The sequence below is a fragment of the Gracilinanus agilis genome, chromosome 1, assembly GCF_016433145.1.
Source record: "Gracilinanus agilis isolate LMUSP501 chromosome 1, AgileGrace, whole genome shotgun sequence".
NCBI classification, from domain to species: domain Eukaryota; kingdom Metazoa; phylum Chordata; class Mammalia; order Didelphimorphia; family Didelphidae; genus Gracilinanus; species Gracilinanus agilis.
Window position 1 is genome coordinate 310,801,730 of NC_058130.1, and position 20,332 is coordinate 310,822,061.

Here is a 20,332-nt window from a genome sequence, read left to right on the forward strand (position 1 = left end):
TGGCTACTTATCAGGAATATTGTAGGGAGATTCTTGATTAGGCATACTTTGGACAAGATGATCTCTAATGTCCCTTTCAGGTCTGAAGTTTTGTGATTCTGTGATTAAGTGAAAAGAGTACTATTCTTAAAGTCAGAAGTCTTAACTTGAAGCCACAGTTCTCACCACTTACTATTCATGTGACCTTGAGCAATTTACTTAATATCTGCCAGCTTTACTTATCTAAAAAATGGAAATAATAGTACCCTAATTTCATCATAGAATTCTTGTGAAGATAATATATACACAAATGAAATAGTGTATATCAAACATTCGTAAATTGTAAACTGCTCTACAAATATCAGCTTTTATTAAATGATGCATAAACCAAACACAAATGGGTAGGTAATCCTTACCAAAAGAGATTGAGTGGCTAAGCAAATTGAGATAGGCACAGTTTGGGAATTAAAACCATTTTAGTTACTAGAACAATCACCTGATTGTCTTACTCTATAGGAGGGCTGTGATAAAAGTAGTTTGTTAGGGGGCAGCTGGGTAGCTCAGTGGATTGATAGTCAGACCTAGAGATGGGAGGTCCTGGGTTCAAATCTGACCTCAGACACTTCCCAGCTGTGTGTGACCCTGGGCAAGGCACTTGACCCCCATTGCCCACCCTTACTACTCTTCCACCTATGAGCCAATACACAGAAGTTAAGGGTTTAAAAAAAAGTAGTTTGTTATCATAAAAGCGTTCCACACATATAAGCTGTGTTCATTATCTGATGTTTGAATGCAGTTACAGAAAACATTTGGAGAATCTTAAAATACTCAAAATGCAAGGGAGGTGGGGAATTATGTAGTCCCAAAAACTCATTTTCAATGAAAGTAAAAGCCATTTTTATAATATACACTTGCCATCATCCCTGAGAAATGGAGAAAACTTATTCCATGAGTCCAACACTGCCTTAGATAGTGTAGAAACATTTAAAATATTGAGTGGATTTTTTCCCCTTAATTCAAGTTCTTGTGTAGAAAATAACACCTGAAAAAGACTTACCTTTTCTGAAACCCATGACCAGGCTTAAATTTTTTTCTTTTAGTATGTTTTTGTTGTATATTTTAAATAATTTAATATATTATATAAGATACATGTGGCACATTTTCTACCAGATGCAATCATATGCTCAAAACCTCATAAGCATAAATGGATGGTTGTCCTGTGATAAGCCTATGATACACTGGGTAGGGTGTGAAGTTGGGACTTTAATACTTTTCTCAGTTAACCCCCAATCAATTGCATTACCTAAGATAGCCATTCAATGGCTTTCTAGCTCAAATATGATCCTATTACAGACATTGTCTACAGCAAAGATGAATTTCACATCATTTGATCTACTTACACGATACATAAGTATTAGTGGGCCAATACACACACTTCTTATCACACCTTTGCTTTCATATTACATTATATTTCATATTATAAGCTGCTATCCTTAAATATGAGAGAATGAGAGTTCTTTCTCCACAGTTTCTGGTTCGTCAGTACAAGTCAATGATGCCAAACCAAATCACAGTCATCTCTTGATTCTCCTTAGGTTGTTGAGTCTCTGTCCCAATGGATACACATAACTATAGAGTACCATAATTTAAACATCAAAAAATAGACATTGTGGAGTTTGTGCTAATGAAAAAAGGCTATGCTTTTGCCTCTACTATAATGACAGGGTAAATAATTTGAAAAAAATCTTCTCTGCTTAATGTTTCCTTTCTTCCTTGAGGCGTGCTTTACCGTTATAGAGGAAAATCTCTTTCTAGTTGGCCTCTTCTTTTCATTGGTCTACACTGAGGTCAATAATCTCTCTTCCAGATCTCTGATGGGGCTAGGATATGATGAGAATGGGGGAATTTTGTTAATTTACCTATATAAAAATCTCTGCAGGTAACATGGGCTGAGCAACAGTATGGGAAAGAGAGAAACAAACGTTCTATCTTAAGAGATTCAGCAGAGGACCTCTTCAATGACCCAATGTGGAATCAGCAATGGTATCTGGTAAGTGTTTATTCAATCATGGATGTGGATAGGCCATCTATTTTGTATTTTCATATAGATATATCGAGGGATCCCACAACCTGATGGGAGCACAGGTTAGAGCCAATGTACTTTCATAAGAACTTCAATTTAGCCTCTTTGGGAGTAGAAGGAAAGGGCAGGAAGTAAATGGGATCTGGTGCTACTTTCCACATAATCCCTGGAGAAAACAATATGCCAGAGCCTATGCATTATCAGATGGATGTCAACTTTCTCTGGTCATTCAGCCTTTGAAAAATTGGGCCTCATTTCCTTTCTGATCTTAGGCTATTTACCTAACCACTTTGGGCCACAGGTAATCAATGGTCTGTAAAAATAAATTAAACTAGGTAATCTCTGAAGTCCCTTCATGCTAAATCAACAACTTTAGAATGGGGACTTGAGTTTAAATAAAACCTCTGACCATACAACACTGGACAAGTAACTTAATATCTCAATCCTCTAAACCAGAGGAATCAGATATACATGGGGTCTTAAGTATAACCAGAACCAGATTAAAATTTAATTGAGAAATAGTTAACAAAATAATTTTTAAAATCATAAAGCATAAATAACATTACGTTTTAAACCTAAGTCAATTCCGGGCCCACAGGGATCCTCATGTATAGTACCCCCTCCCATTTCTATGAGTTTGACACCACTGTTTTATACAACCCTCTATGATTTAAGTTTCAGTGGCAATGCTAATCTACATTGATAAAAGGAGTTTCCTCATATGGGAATTCCCTGTACCAGTGGAATCATAAATCTAAGTGTCCCTATGTATATTGCTCAGTAGGAGAATACACTCCTCCATTATTCTCAATTCCAAATCATTTTGTGACTTTTCACAGGAAGCAGTATGGTCTCCCTCACTATTCCTGAGGCTGAGTTCATTCTCTTATGAATTTAGGCATGGGCTGCAAAAAATTTACCTCCTAGCTTCCTTTGTAGCATACTTTATACCTTCTTGGCACTTGGTTGTTAGGCTATGGTTTCTATATATCTCAAGTCAGTGAATAGGAAAAGGGTTTATTTGCCTCTGGTAAAACTCTTGATTCTTGTTATATGCAAATTGCTTACTGACTCTTTGTCATAAATCTAACAACCTCTCTTGGTATTTTACTTCCTTGGACCTCAATTTAATGACAGCTCACCCATGCTGTTCTACTCTATAACTTTAGAAGATACACAGAGACCTAGAGAGAGAAGGGAAAAGGGAAGAAAGGAGAGAGAGAGAGAGAGAGAGAGAGAGAGAGAGAGAGAGAGAGAGAGAGAGAGAGAAACCCCCCCTCCAACATAAGCTTATTGTCTAAGTCTCATTTACTTGGAAATAGATAATTAAAATGACCTCATTGCCTGGCTATTACAGGTTGCTCTTTTTCTTTGGGAAAAAAAGATAGAAGCACTTTAAAGATATCACTTTATGCATACCCTAAGCAATCAAAAACATAAAGGAATGGAAATCAGGGTCTCACTTTATTTTTTGAAGGAAAGGGAACAGAGAATATCAAATAAAGCTTTGGTAGCTGGAAAGCTTGAACATTTCATTAGAAAAGAAAGAAAATGATGAGCAAGTGGCTTCTTCAAAGTCTCATCTTTCAAAGAGAAGGGGCCCCAGGGTGATTCATCCTTTCAAGTGATTTTCCACCGGAACAGCAGGAAAAAACGTACTACCCTGATGATTCACTCTCCAAGACCTACCCTCAACTTTGGGTTTTTTAACCTAATTATCTTCTGTTAAATTGCCCAAACACCCAAGTCTGACACCGAGGAGAGCAAACACAATTTTCCAGAGCTGGGGCTCAAATTGAGATCCCAATTGAAGTGGGCAAAGCACAAACTCGCCAATAATTCTTGTTTCTCTTTCTTAGCAAGATACCAGGATGACCCCGGTCTTGCCCAAACTGGACCTCCATGTGATACCAGTTTGGCAAAAAGGAATAACAGGGAAAGGGGTGGTTATCACCGTTCTGGACGATGGCCTGGAATGGAATCACACTGACATCTTCACTAACTACGTGAGTTTGGGCTCTCACACTCTAGCTATGAAATAGCAGGTGGTGGACAGCTCCCTACTCTGATGCACATGCATAAAGGCACTGAGCATTTCTTTACTCAGGCAGAAGAAGGCTGTTCTGCCTGGCTTGGGTCACATGGTCCAGAGCCAGTGCTCTTGTCCCTTTCCATCTCCCTTCTGCCAAGTTATCATAAACCGGCTTTGTGTCACTTGGAGTTGAATGGAATTAATTTCCCAGGAGAAATCTCACAGTGGATGGGCATCAGACCTCAGACATATTTCCTTGTTGAGAGGGGGAAGTGCATTATTAAAGGTATTCCAGACTTTCTCTGGGCAAAAAAAATGGAAGTCAAACAAAATTTAGATAACTAAATCTACATTTTTATAATCCACTCTTTCACTTCTCTAAAGACCATATTTTCACCAAAACATTTTATCACATACTTAAATTATACATTCTCCCCTGTGCTTACATCCAAAGTAGGAGAGACATAGTGAGAACAGTGAGACAGAAATGCTGAGTGGCCAACATAAAATTTTCTTAAAACATTTATTAAGTGCCTACAATGTGCACACCTTTCTTGGAGATCCAAAGGGGGAAAAAGCAACATCTGCCCGAAATCCAGAGAGACTCTATGAATGTATACAAAATGTTTATAGAATAAATACAAGGTCATTCAAGGGTTAGACTAGGGATTCATTCATGTTTCAATTAATACAAATAATGAATACCCCAAAGTAGTCATGTTATTTCGAATTCTCACTAAATACCCTCATTGGGCTAGAACCAATGATCATATTTTACATAATAACTGTGAATAGAGCTGGCCAAAGCTAAGGAGCAGGTACAATGAATATACTGGAAAAGAATATACACATGGGGTGTAGTTAATATAGGAATTTGTTTTGCTTGACTCTATTTACCTTTTAAAAGTGTCCTTTTTTAAATTGGAGAGATAGGTGGAAAAGAAAATAAATTTTATTCATTGAAAAAGAAAAATTAAGTTGAAATTATGTTTTTATAAAGAAGACAGGAGCAACAGAGAATTCCCAGAAACTGGAGGTGTGTACCAAACCTCAATACAGTCTGTCTTTATGAGAACACCCTACCCACTTATAGCCTACTTTATATATACATATATATATATATATATATTATCCCTGGCCAAGAGACCTAAATTACATGTTATAGTACCTCAATTACATGTTTTAGCCCATGTTCAAACCACAGCTGGAGATTTGGTGGGGCATAAAATTGTCATAAACCTTAAAAAAGGGTACTGGGTGAAGGAGTGCAGTGTAATCTGATCAGATTCTAAGTATGGTCAAACAATCTGTTTTCCCTTTAATAAAAATCCTCATGCTATCAACTCTAGGAGTACTGCCTATACTAGCACAATTCTTCTTGAGGACACATCCGATCTTACAAATATAATGTGATGGGAATAGAACAACACAGTTTAACCAGAAAACAGGCTCCAGTGGAACTGGGTTCTAGTCCCAGAATCTGCCAAGAGCTAGTTATGTTACTCTGAGCAAGTAATTTAGTCTTTCTGGTCCTCTTTAATAAACTATGAGGTGAAAAGATTCATCCAGAAGATAATTTAAGGAGTCCCTTCTTGCTTTAGCACTCTGTTAATAATGATTTTTACTCTTTACCAATCTTGTGATAAGCCATTTGCATTAGAAGAATTATGGGGCTACCTGAGGTTAGCCTGGGGATAAAAGACTGGAACAAGTGTGTGTATATGTGAAGAAGAAAGAGAATAATAAGATCTAGGAAAAGTCTGGTTACCTGGTGATGTTCAATAAGTAAAATCCATTGGCCATATGGGGAACACACACATAGGATATAAAGACTTACAGGGCTCTGCCTGATTCTCTGCTTGAGAATCACCTTGCCACAGCTCTGTTATTGTTTAACTTTGTGGGTCCATAACCCCAACTGTAATAGATAACCCTTTCCTGAATTAAAATACTAGTTATTGGCTTAAAAGACTTCTTTCTTAATTGGCTAAAAAGAGTCCTAAATGCTATTCACACCCAGAGAAAGAACTGTGGGAGCAGAAACAAAGAAGAAAAACAACTGCTTGATCACATGAGTCAATGAAGATATGATTGGGGATGTAGACTCTAAACGATCACCCTAATCCAAATATTCATAATATGGAAATAGGTCTTGATCAATGACACATGTAAAAACTCAGTGGAATTGCTCGTTGGCTATGGGAGGGGAGTGGGAGAAGGGGAGGGAAAGAACATGAATCATGTAACTATAAAAAAATAGTCTGAACAAATTAATTTAATTAAATTTTTCAAATCACAATAAAATAAAATAAAGAGTCTTAAAATATATGGTGAATTTTGATTAGGAGGAATAGATTGATAACAAATTTGCAATTATGTAGATAAATCACTATTCATTACTTTTGGAGCATAATTTACATTGAGAGAGCACTTTATGGTTATGGAACACTTCCACATACCTTATTTTGATTTGCATCAATCCTATAAGCTAGGTGGTACCAATATTGTAAATTCCCATTTTATAGACTAAAGAAATTGAGCCTCAAGATTTTGTGGTTTTCCTAACATCAACAGTAATGGAGCTCAGACCCAGGTTTTCTAAGTACAGTCTCCTAAAATGAGATAATACACATAAATCTCTCTGCACACCTAAAAATACTACATAAACGGGATTCTTATTACCTCGTTCTAATTTCCATTATTATTGTTATTACCGTCATTACTACTATTAATACTACTCCCCTTTCCATGCCTTCAGGCTCTCTATCATTTATTTTTTAATTTAATTTAATTTTCTCCCAATAACTTCCATCATTTTAAATAGGATTTTGAGTATCAAATATAAAATATCATTTGATATCAAATATCATTTAGACCCAAGAAAAGAGTTGTTTAAGTAAACCATTCTTTTATTAGTTTAGCTGTATTTATCACTAGCTGGCCAGAGAATATAAGATGGAGGCATGCAGATTGGATAGATACTACTGATATACATTTCTCTGAACCATCTCCCAGGGGAGGGTGAGCTGCCTTTGGCCAGTCACACTGTAATGCTGATTTGCTGTTTCTGTAGGACCCAGAGGCCAGTTATGACTTTAATGACAATGACCGTGATCCATTTCCCAGATATGATCCCACAAATGAAAACAAGTAAGTAAATGTCCATATTTAGAAAAAATGCATTTAAATGGTTTCAGCTTGTTTGAGCAAAATGTAGTATAAATGGCACATGCTTTTCTGCTCTCTGGATACTCAGAATGCATAGTGCTTGACCATTTAACTGAAGAACTATTTGTTCCCACCATAAGTGTCACAATTGGGGTTTTCTGTTATTTTTTAAAAGAAACTAAAGCATCTACTACTTTTGCCCCTATTGTTGTTGGATATGGGAATTGACTGAGTCCCCAGATCAAATTGAGCATATCAGTTATTTTATGAAGTTCTTGAATATGATCCCCAGAGCAAGAGCATTATGTGATGGTAAAGAAACTCTGAGCCAAATCACCTTCATTTTTTCCGCTACCCCAGTCTTTCCTCCTCTGCTATGACCAACACCACTTGAAGCTCAGGGAATCATCTTTTTTTAAAGGTGGGAGAGTGAAGCTGAAGGATCACAAGAAATGAAGGGAATATATATATATATATATATATACACACACACACACACACACATATATATATATATATATACATANTGAAGAACTATTTGTTCCCACCATAAGTGTCACAATTGGGGTTTTCTGTTATTTTTTAAAAGAAACTAAAGCATCTACTACTTTTGCCCCTATTGTTGTTGGATATGGGAATTGACTGAGTCCCCAGATCAAATTGAGCATATCAGTTATTTTATGAAGTTCTTGAATATGATCCCCAGAGCAAGAGCATTATGTGATGGTAAAGAAACTCTGAGCCAAATCACCTTCATTTTTTCCGCTACCCCAGTCTTTCCTCCTCTGCTATGACCAACACCACTTGAAGCTCAGGGAATCATCTTTTTTTAAAGGTGGGAGAGTGAAGCTGAAGGATCACAAGAAATGAAGGGAATATATATATATATATATATATATATATACACACACACACACACACACATATATATATATATATACATATTATATATACTGGGCAGATTTCATGACTTCTAGAATCTGCCAATATTGTAGGAAGAACAATAAAACAAATAATTCTATAGAAAGTCCTTGCTTCATAAGAAACATACTTCTGTCTTAAAGTACCAGATTAGGGATTAGCAACTAGGGGCATGGTAGATAGAGTGTAGGGTTTGGAGTCAGAATGACTTGAGTTCAAATTCAGTTTCAGACAATTAATGATCCTAGTCAAGTCACTTAACCTTTCTCAGATTCAATTTTCTTTCTTTTAAAATGGGAATAATAATAACACTTACCTTACAGAGTTTTTTTGAGGATAAAATGAGAAGATATTTTAAAAGTACTATGCAAACTTAAGTTTTATACAAATGTTGGCAATTTTAAAGCTTGGCTTTGCTATAATTTAACTGTATGATGTTAGGTAAATTTCTTCCTGTATAGGAAATAGAAACAATAACATGTGCCACACCTTCCTAAAAGTAGTGTAGTGTTTATAAGCTTTTAATCCATCCACTTTTTAGATTGAATCTTTCCATTGTTACAGAGGGTGATGGGGTGTTCTTGGAGGAAGAGAGGAAAAAAAAACCTCCCTCTTCTTCCTTGCATTTTCCCCCAAGTTAAATAATAATAGTCAATATTTATGGAATGTTTTAAGATTGCAAAGTGTTTTATAGTTGTTACATAATTTGATCCTCACAATAACCCTGGAAAGTAAATGCTTTTATTGATGAGGAAACTAAATCTCAGAAAGTTTAAATAACATACCCAGGGTCACACACATAGTGAATGCTTAAGTCAGAATTTGAACTCAGATCTGCCTGTTTCAGGGTCCCAGGCTCTATCCACTATCCATCTAATTATATCTGAATGAGTATGCGACAGGGTAATGGAGAACTGCTCCCAAACTACATGGTAGCCAGTCTAAGGGATATGTATGGAAAAACCTGCCCATACCCCATTCTGCTATACTGGCTTTTTAACTCCTTGTGAGACTCTAAGGTCTCTAAGACTGGGAAATACCTGGGTGGACTGATGCCCTATAGAGCTGCCTTTCCTTTTAGCAGAGAGGAGTTTAGTATGTCCACACCTGTATACACAATTACGTTCTCTTCACTGGACCTCAGGGGCCCAATACTTAACTCTGCTTTTGGAATATCATCATATAAGCAGATCAACTTCTAAGTAAACCTTTATCCAATGAGAAAAGTAGTGTTTGCTGGGTACCAAGGGGTGTGTGTTTTCTACAGTCCATATCAATAACATATTTAGAGGAAATGACAGTCCCCAAAAGCAGTAGAGACAAGTCAATCCACTAAGCCAATTAGGGTACAGCTGTTTAAAAATGACACCATGAGTAGCAATCATTCCAGTTTTACTTTGTCAACCAAAATGATAGCATCCCTGCCATTAATCACTTGGCATTATAGAATCAAGCTGTCCGAATAGTATGTTGTCAGAGGATAAATGGCTCCAGCTTTGAGAATAAATGTCTCTATTTTGTCTTGACATTTATAGCAATGGGGAATCATTCTCTAATTCCAGTGGCATTATCTCTCAAATCTGTATCACTGTGGTTCTCTATTAATATGTAAATGAGATTAATGTGAGCAGCATTTGAATCTGACACTGCAAGCCAAATTGCATTAAATAGCAAAATCTTTGTAGTGTAGGAAATTCTTGCCATTAAATCAAGCCTTTCAGTACCAATTACAGAGAGTATTCAATTGAGAGGTATGACCAAAGTATTTTAAATAGCATAATAGTCTTCTTTAAAATCAAATGATATCTTGCATAATCATCCTTTTTGAAGTTAAACCTGTTGAAGTGCCAGTCCTTGTTATCATTTTAAAAATAATTTCAGGTTCTTTCCCTTTGGTTTTATCTCTGAAGAAAAAAAGAGTTGAAAGATGCTTACATTCTTCCCCTTGGATTAGGGCCAAGGGATGAAGGTGGAAGAAACTGTCCTGAAGTTAGATTATTATCCCTTCGCACTCCTAGTGTTATTCACAGTGGGAATATATAAAAAAGTATTTATTAAGCACCTACTATATTCCAGACACTGTAGTAAGCAGTGTATATCACTCAGTGTTGCTCATGGCTCAGGTCAGTTCTGGATCTATAAAATGAATTAGAAAAGAAAATGACAAACCATTCCAGTATCTTTGCCAAGAAAACCCCAAATGGGGTCATGAAGAGTCATACATGACTGAACAACAACAACAAATATATTACCCCGTGGGAGAAATTCATAAGGCAGGGATGATGGGAAAGGGAAGAAGGAAGATGTCTGGGAGGGAGGAGCATGTTGCCCATTGGATTTCTCATGCTCTTTAAATGAGAATGAATTCTTTGAGGAAAGTAGAGAAATTCTACTGGTGAAGAAAAAAGTCTTCTATGTTCATCCCTCAAATATTTCCTGCAACACTGGAGAAACTTAATTAATGGCAGGCTTATCTGTTCCATCTGAGAAAGGGACCTTGCCATTTGCTGTGTCCTGAAGGGCACACTTAACCAGGCTGCCAGTGTTACAACTCCTGGAAGTAGCCACCAAATATGATGTCCCTAAATACATTTCGCCACTAAAATATTTGCTGATCAGGACCAACTCAAGTTAAAATGGTGAGGTAAAGGAAAGTTATTATCATTGTCCTTCTCCTCCCATTTGTGAATGTTTTTGTTTCCTATCTGTGTTGCTCCTCACTTGATTTCCTTTGGCATCTAATACTTTCATGCTACCCCAGAGTCCCATTGATCGTATCTGATACATTAATTCTCTCTAAAGTATTAGTGAATGAATATGTTGAATCTTTCAGGGACATTTACATTTTTCAAGATCATGCCAGGGAAGGGCAATGTTTAAACCAAATTAATAAATTTCTAATAGAATCTTAGGCACTGACATATGAATGGAAGTTCTGCTTTTCAGAAAGAGAATTCCTCAAACTCCCCAAATTATGCCATTTAATTGAGTGCTTGCCCTTAATGTCAACTCCTCTTTGGGGTTCTGGCCCCATATGAAATAATTCTTGGAAGAAAAGGCCATAAGAAACTCTGTTAATCTCCATTGGTATTTTGTTTCACATTCCATGCTCCAAAGGTGTCTTGCTATATCCCACCAACATCTGAAGTACATTGGGAATCTAATCTGACATATGATGGGGATTTTAAGCATAAGAAAGAAGGACATTAAGGAAATTATAGGAGTCTTGTTTAGTTGGTTTCAGAGTTCCATGTTCCCAGGAAGCCAAAGGAATAGCATAACAAAAAAAAAAAAAAAGCAAAACTGGGAACCAGAGAGCACACTCACACTATTCTTGACTCTTAGAGCCAGAAGACCAGGTTCCAAGTTTCTGCTATGACACTTAACTGCTTTGGAATGAGTCATTTAACCTTTCTGAGTTTCTTCACTCATAAACTGGAGATAATAATTGATAAAATAGCATCTGCAAAGTTTGTTGGATAGTGTTGGGTTCAAGACAGTAAGACTTAGGTTTAAAATCTGTATCAGAAACTTACTTAGTTTTATGATTATGCTAAATCCCTAAATCTCTCCCAGCCTCAGTATCCTTATCTGTAAAATGTAAAATAATAATACCTTTCTCATGACATTGTTGTAAGGATCAAATGAGATAACGTTGTATAAGGCACTTTGCAAACTATAAAACATCATATAAATGCTAGCTATAATTATTATTTTTAACTATCTCATAGGGCTATAATGAGGAAAGCTCTTTATAAAATACTATGCAAATGTGAGTTATTATTATTATTACTACAAACATAGAGTACAAACATTTATTTCAAACCAATGTCTTATGGAAGGCATTTCACCTCCCTTGGCGAAGAAAGGTTGATAAGAGTCTAGACAAAGATTCCTGGTTCAGTCTCTCTTTTGATCTGTTGGGAAAAGCAACACATTTTTCCTATTTATGTTTTTATGTTTTTATTGTTCCCAGGCATGGAACCAGGTGTGCTGGGGAAATCGCCATGCAAGCCAATAATCAGAAATGTGGTGTTGGGGTTGCCTACAATTCCAGAGTTGGAGGTAAATAAATTAAAGGTTGTTCTAGGAAAGGGCCATGGACATCTGTAAAGGTTGTTCCTGAGCCTGCTGGCAAAGTCCACCCAAAAGAACCCACCTGAGGTCTAGCTTCAGAGTCTAAGTATGGCTCATGGCCAAATAAGGGGTTATACTCTTAAATAAGAGTACGTGACTCATTAACACATACATCTTGAAAAAAATGAATGAAAATGTTGAACATATTTCAAGCTAGATGTACCTTTCCATCTGTTCTGTTTTAGGAGGGTTTATTGTTTAGAGTTTCTAATGTGAGTGCTGAAGCAGCTAGTTTCTCTGCCTCTTGCTTCACTATAAATTCTTTATTTGAGTGACAAAGTACACATGTGTGTATATTACATAAATAGAAAGAGGATATATTTAAGACACATATATGTGTGTATATTAGTGTCTGTGAGCATATAAATTAGTAGATGCTTAGCTATTAAGCAAGCAGAATCTATCTTCAAGGAAAAAAATTAAATATCTGACCTGCTGTAAGTCTCTGAAATGTCTACATTAGGACATTGGTTAGAAGTATCTGTGGTTCTCAGAGACACTCTGGGGAGAAAAGCACCCATTTTGCCTTTTTTTTTCAAGTTCTTTTATAAATAATGAGACTTTATCTGGGTTTCAGCTCTCCCTTCTTTAATTTTTTCTCTTAATCTCTTCTCTCTCTAAGACATATAAAACTGCCTCTCCAACCTTTTCCTAACTCTTAACTTCTTATACTTGGTATTCTTTAAAAACATGTGCCACTAAAATTGTCAGTTCTAGTGACCTGCTATAATAATAACAGCTAGTATTTATATAATGCTTTAAGGTTTACACAGTACTTATGAGGTAGTTGCTATGGTTATCCCCATTTTATAGATGAGGAAATTGAGGCTGATAGATAGAGTTGAATGATTCATCCAGGGTCATAATCTCATAGCTAAAGTAGAATTTAAACTCGTCTTCTTGACACCAAGTCCAACATTCTATTCACTATACCATTTAGGTATCTCAATCTAAAGTGCCTCAATGTGGCACTAATACAGTTACCTCATATTTTACAGAACTAAAAACAAAGGCCCAGAAAGATACCCAAGATAACACAGCAAATTAGAGGCAAAGCCAGGACTAGAATCCCATCCTTGACTCCCAGTTGGGTGCTCTTTCCCTGCTCTGCATTGTTTCAGTTCCAAAGGAATTTTTATTATAGTTTAGAATGTATTATACAACATTAATAATACATTCAGATTTTTCATTTTGTACCATACTAAATAATGCTATGGGAATCCTATGATTTCTTTTCTATTAGACTCTTGAGTAAAATGTACCATAGTGTTATCAACATGAAGCCAAGAACAATCAGGGAGATGCTTGTATATGTCCAAATTACTTTTGCCTTCTTGGTTGATAAATTCATGAGGCTTATGATGGGTGACAGCCTTTTGGTAAGCACAAAGAACTATTGTTTCTGTCTTCTGAAGAATAATTCTTACCTTGAGGGAACACAAATAAAATCTATGGCAATGATTTAATCTTTGAAATTATTTGGAAAGAAAGGGATGCTTCTTCCTTGAAAATATCCCTTAGCAGACACATTAAAATGGGTTTTGGGTTATTTTTAACCAGTTCTCAGAAACAGGGTTATCTTTCCATGCTTTTAACTGTCTGATGTGGAAAGATTTTTTTTTCCACTTCTGCTAACCAGGATCTCTGAATATCACCATTGGCATTTTCTTTTTTTCTTTTTTTAACCTTAACTTCTATCTTAGAATCAATACTAAGTATTGGTTCCAAAGCAGAAGAAGTGTAAGGACTAGGAAATAGGGGTTAAGTGACTTGTCCAGGGTCACACAGCTAAGAAGGATCTGAGACCAGATTTGAACCCAGAACTTCCCATCTCTAGGACTCTGTCCACTGAGGCACCTAGTTAGAGAGAGAGAAAGAGAGGGAGAGAGACAGACAGACAGACAGACAGACAGACAGACACAGACAGAGACACACACACAGAGAGAAACATTCTTGAAAGGGCTGTACTGTAATCTTCATTCCTCCATTCATTCCTTCATTTAACAAAGGTCATTTGAAGGAAAGGCACTGTACTATGTACTGGGGGATAGTGCATGAAGATAAATAAGATAAAGAATTTACTTTCAAATAGCTTACAATTTAGTGAGGAGGACATACAAAGATTTAAAACAATGCAAATTAAATTGTGATAAGTACATAGAAAGAGTACAAAAAGTACTTTGAGATCCGATGAGATGGAAATCACTTTTAGCTGAGAAAACAAAAATAAATATCTTTCTGGATTCCTTTTCATCTTCTAAGGTATTGAGAGGACCTGGGAATGTGATGGTATTATAATCAATCTTATTATTTCTGCATCACCTCTGCTTACTCTAGGTGTGGGTTTCCCATCCCATTTTACCACTGCTGGCAGCACACACACTTAAGCGATATATTGGGGGTCAGAAAGGGGAAGAAGAGAAAAAGAATCACGTATGTAAGGGGTAATTGTGGAAACACTGACCTTTATCTTCCCTGCTGCCTACTTGACACCCTGGGAAAGGTGGCATGAGATATGAAGGAGATCTCTGCAACCTATACACATGCAGCTTGCTCACTTTCTCATTTCACTTCTCAGCTTCAGTTCTCTTATCTGTAAAATGGGAATAACAACACCTATAGGATTCATATCAAGGCAGTCTGGTGAAGCCAACAAATCTCTTCTCGGTGACAAATAAACATTTATGATGAACCTACTTTATGCTAGGAACTATGTTAACATTTGAATATACAAAGAAAAGCAAAAGACAGTTACTGCTGTAAAGGACCTCATAGCTGAATGGGGGGAGATAGCATGTAAATAACTATCTACAAAAAGTTAGGTACAGGATAAACAGGAGATAATCAACAGAAGGAAGTAATAAAGGGGAACTGGAGAAGTCTTCCTGAAGAAAGCATATTTTAGCAGGGACATGAAAGAATCTAGGGAAACTAAAAGGCAGAGATAAGGAGGAAGAGCATTCTAGGCATGGCAGACAACCAAAGTGTCTGGAGTTGGGAGATGGACTCTCTGGTCTGAGACACAACAAGGAGGCTGGTATTACTGGATTGCAGAGGAGGTTAGGGTTGGGGAGGGTTAAGGTGTAATAAGACCGGAAAAATTGAGGCAGTGCAGACTATAGAGGGCTTTGAACAACAAATAGAGGGTTCTATATTTGATCTTGAAAGTGATAGAAAGGCATGGGAGTCATTGATTGAATGTGAGGGTGTGGGGGTGTAATATGGTTAGATCTGTGCTTTAGGAAGATTACTTTGACAGCTGAGTATGTTTTTAAAAGCATGAAATAAAATATATTGATTTACAAAGGAAAAATGATGTTCAAATAAAGAGATCTATATCTGTCTATATCTATCTATATATCCTAAGTCACAGCCCTCAGGTTAAAAATCTCTTCATGACACCATTCTGCTTCTCATATATATTGATAGACACTGACTACAGTTTATTTTGTTTTTTAGGCATTAGAATGTTGGATGGCATTGTGACTGATGCTATTGAAGCCAGTTCAATTGGATTCAATCCTGACCATGTGGATATTTACAGTGCAAGTTGGGGCCCAAATGATGATGGGAAAACAGTTGAGGGCCCTGGCAGGTTAGCCCAGAAGGCTTTTGAATATGGCATCAAACAGGTGAGATGCTTAAGAGAGATGTAACTGAGATGAAATATTACCACATGCAAAGAATGTAAAAATATATGGTTTCTACAAATAGAGGAGGGTAGTGTTTTCTTCCTTTCCAAAAGTCCTTTGCCATTTAAAATATATTTTCAAAATCAAAGTATTTTTCAGAAGTATGGAAGCAATAGAATTAAGTGAATTTTACTAGCCCAGACCTTATTTTTGTGCTTTGCATATGATCCAGGGTATCCTTCCCCCAAAAAACTTCAATGTTTTTATCTTATTTTAATTTAATTTAACTTATTTTAAAAATCTGATATAGTACAGGCAGTGAAATTATGAGCTCAACTAAAAAACATTGGCTTAATTCTCATATATATGTGTATGATATATACACATATATAATATATACACATTAAACTCATATATCTATAGAAATATATGTATATATTTACTCATATTATATATCAACGTATCAAGCAAGGTTCTATGATTTCTCCCACTAACTCCAAATCAAAACTGGAAACCTATCTCTCTCTCTCTCTCTCACACACACACACACACACACACACACACACACACACACACACACACACACAAACACACTTAGTGTTTGAGTTCCCTGGGGCATAGAGAGGCTATGACTTGCCCATAGTTATTCAGCAAGTAAGTATCAGAGGCTAGATTTAAAGCTAGACCTTTCTGACTCCAAATAGCATGCTCTATCCATTATACCCTGTTACTTATTCATATGATACATAGGTATAACAAGATGCTGGAAGTGAATGACCCCATAGCAGGCAGGATTTCCCAGCCTTCCCCACCTTAATTCCTTGGGGAGCTGCCCAAGTCCTAGAACATGTGGGGGGCGGGGATAAGCTTTTGAAAACATTTATTAAATGCAATATAGTCAATCTAATCTCCCATTCTGATCAAACATTTCCATTTTTTAAGTCTCCTCTTCTACTAGACATTTTCCCCTTTCTCCAATGTTCTTGAGTTATTATGTTCAGTAATTAGTAACCAGAATTCCTCTATGCATTCATTCAATTTATTGAGCATCTGCCATGTGTCAGGTACTAGCCACTGGCCAAGGTGAGGATGGTTTGGGGGAAGTGTGCTCCTTTTAAACATTTTGTTGTTCAGTTGTGAATAACTCTTCATGACCCCGTTTGGGGTTTTCATAGCAAAAGTACTGGAATGGTTTGCCATTTCCTTTTCCAGCTCATTTTATAGATGAGGAAACTGAGGCAAGCAGGATTAAGTGACTTGCCCAGGGTCACACAGCTAGTAAATGTCTGAGGCCAAATCTGAATTCAGGTCTTCCTGACTGTGCTACCTAGCTGCCCTTCAACTACATAATCACTTTTTAGAGCCCTTATGCTTAGTTTGCAGCTGATCACTTGTGTTTATTGCAGTATCTCTCAAGCATATGCCAAGCACACAGATTTCATGTTATAAAATTAAAAGGAATATATTTGGGACGCAAGTTGAGAAAGAATGGTATTGTCAAATATAGCCCTTAGAAAGAAGCTACTCTTAATCCAGCTGGAATGCAGCACTGAATAATAGCTGATTTAGTCTTTGCTGACTGACTGATAGAATAAAAGATTCAAGCCAAAGAAAGGCAGAGGAAGTTCAGCAATCCAAATATATCTCAACAAGCATTACTAAATGTGGGAAAAAACAGGAGAGCATGGAAGGTGAACTCTTCCATCTACCTACATAAAGAAGGAAAACCAAGATTGCTCCATACCACACTTTCAAAAAAAAGTGCAAGAAGACAGAAATATCTGGCTTTAGGGAAAGTTCACAATATTACAAGTATTACTTTAACAAGATTTTCATATTCATTTCAGAGGGATTGAGCAGAGAAACTATCAATTGTGTAAACTTTGAACTTTCTGTGTGTATGTTTGGATAGTAAGATTTTGAACAATTTTTTAATAGAGTAAATATGACCTATACCCCTATTTCTTCAATTGCCCACAGGGAAGACAGGGGAAAGGCTCCATCTTTGTCTGGGCATCTGGGAATGGTGGACGTCAGGGGGATGACTGTGATTGTGATGGTTACACAGACAGTATCTACACCATTTCCATCAGCAGTGCCTCACAGCAAGGCCTGTCTCCCTGGTATGCTGAAAAGTGCTCGTCCACACTGGCCACTGCCTATAGCAGTGGGGACTACACTGACCAGAGAATCGTAAGTTTTATTTTTGATTTTTTAAAAACAGACTTACTCTATTACAACAAGAAAATGTAATTTGAATATATAACTAACAAAACAATTGTTTTTGAAAAGGTTAGTTAACTCGCATTTACTGTCTGAATGGGTGGAAACTCGTAAAATTTGCATATATCAAAATATTATTTTTCCCCTCAAAGATAATCATACTTCTAAATGAATGTTGTTGTTTTTTTCTTATCCATCCCTTCTTCTTTCAGCTTGGTAGTAAGGAGCTTTCAAATGCCATTGTACAGTGTAGTGCAAAAGTCTTAGTGTGATTAAGCTATTAAAGCTTAAAATTGTGCTATTAGAGCTTTAAAATGCTTTAAGACTTTGAAGAGATGCCTCTCCTAAGAGCTTGAACTTTAAATATCTGTCCCACCAGTCTGGTGCTATTCTGTGAGGGAAAATAGAAATACAATAACAAAGGTTCTGTGATCTTATTGATTTGAGAGTTCTTTCTAACCATGCAGATCGAAGCTATTCTATGCCTGTCCATCTCCTGCTTGAACCTCTTTCAAGTCCTCCTAAAAGGTCACTACAAAGGATATATCCAACATGTGAGAGGCTTTCCTCCGTTTCTCCTGTCCCAGGGGAGCCCCTTGGTCATTCACCTTTCATCCTTCACTCTTACAACATTCAGCAAGTTATAAAAATACCAGCTAAAAGGTTGCTTCATCCTAAAAGCTGATAGGAAAATGGCTGGGTTCAACATTTCCCAGAGCTGACCTCAGCATCCAGATCGGTAGCCCAGGAGATCTATGTTTCAGAAAGATCTTTTAGCTCAAATTCAGATATACTGCAGATAATCAAGATTCATTCTTTTTTTTTTAGGGCAGGAGTTTTTAACCTCGGGTCCACAATATAATTTGTTTCTTTAATAACCCTATGTGTTTTATTTTGAGTATTTAAAAACACTGTTCTGAAAAAGGATCCATGATACAAAAAACAGTTAAGAATTCCTATTTGAGTGATTTATTGGATTCCTTCACTGGCAAAATATTGAAACATGATATGAGAGCTTTATGGCCAGAGCTCTTTCAACTGAAAATATTGTAAACCCCACAACTTATTCTTGGCACAGTAAAAATAACTGACTAGTTAAGACATATAGGATCCTAATATCATAGTATAATCATTAGTTATTATTACATATAATACATATTATATACAAAATAGGTGTTCATTTGAAACTCTGTCCTGTGTGTATTTGTAAAATCATTCATAAAGATAATACTTCAAACAGCTCAGTGATTAAATCTTCTTCAGGGAAGATCACCAGCAGAGAACTATTTTTTTAAAATAATGTCATAATTTGAGCACTCAAACTGTGGTCTCAGCTGAGAAACATTTGCTTAACTCTCATTTTTATTTTTACATTCATTCATATCATAAACAGTGAAAAACAATCTTTTGGAAACAGACATTCATCAAAGGCAATGTTCTGCATGATCCTTGAATCTGAGTTCTCAGACACTTTCCATTCCCTTTTTCAAGTGAGCACAGCAGGTTAGTGTCTCCATGGATATTTAATAGCCCCTTCAAGCAGGTGGATTTATCAACCATTTCATGTATACAGTTAGCCCTGATTCATCCTCTCCATTATTCTGAAAGGAAGCAGCAAGGAGGAAGTTTAGGTTTAAAGAGATTCCCTATTTAGGTAAAACATACTGAGGACAAATGCATATGATGGAAACTAAAGAAAATGATTCTAAGGAAATCTCTCTGTCTTAACTCACTCAAACCTGTTCCTTATCCTTCTCATTTGTAACCTCCTAACATCTCTTGTCAACAGCCGCTCTGTTTCTGTAACCCTTATAAGAGAACAGTTGCCTTAACTTTTGAAATTCAGCAAATCCAACTGGGAGGTGATAATTGAACAAATCATTTTTTCACACCTCCTGCCCATGTGAAGAAACCTCTAGTGACACAGGGAACTATACCACTTAAACCCGATGGGTTCCCATTATTGGTCCATTGGTGCAGCCACCCACCCTCATCAACAGTTACAGGAATCTTGGAGGCAAATTAATTGTGACATCTATTTGCTTCCACAAATCCTTCCTTATTAATGCTTATTCTCTCTCTCTCTCTCTCTCTCTCTCTCTCTCTCTCTCTCTCTCTCTCTCTCTCTCTCTCTCTCTCTCTCTCTCTTTCTCTCTC

The 20,332-nt window shown here is 36.6% G+C and overlaps 1 protein-coding gene across 1 annotated transcript in view; it reads left to right on the top strand.

Moving 5' to 3' along the window:
* PCSK1 (proprotein convertase subtilisin/kexin type 1) overlaps positions 1 to 20,332 on the top strand; it is a 49,877-nt gene that overhangs the window by 10,348 nt on the left and 19,197 nt on the right. The window contains exons 3-8 of the mRNA XM_044657644.1: positions 1,919 to 2,029; positions 3,922 to 4,068; positions 7,168 to 7,244; positions 12,160 to 12,248; positions 15,780 to 15,952; positions 17,933 to 18,145. Coding sequence (XP_044513579.1) covers positions 1,919 to 2,029; positions 3,922 to 4,068; positions 7,168 to 7,244; positions 12,160 to 12,248; positions 15,780 to 15,952; positions 17,933 to 18,145 — 810 coding nt within the window. The remainder of the gene's footprint in view (positions 1 to 1,918; positions 2,030 to 3,921; positions 4,069 to 7,167; positions 7,245 to 12,159; positions 12,249 to 15,779; positions 15,953 to 17,932; positions 18,146 to 20,332) is intronic.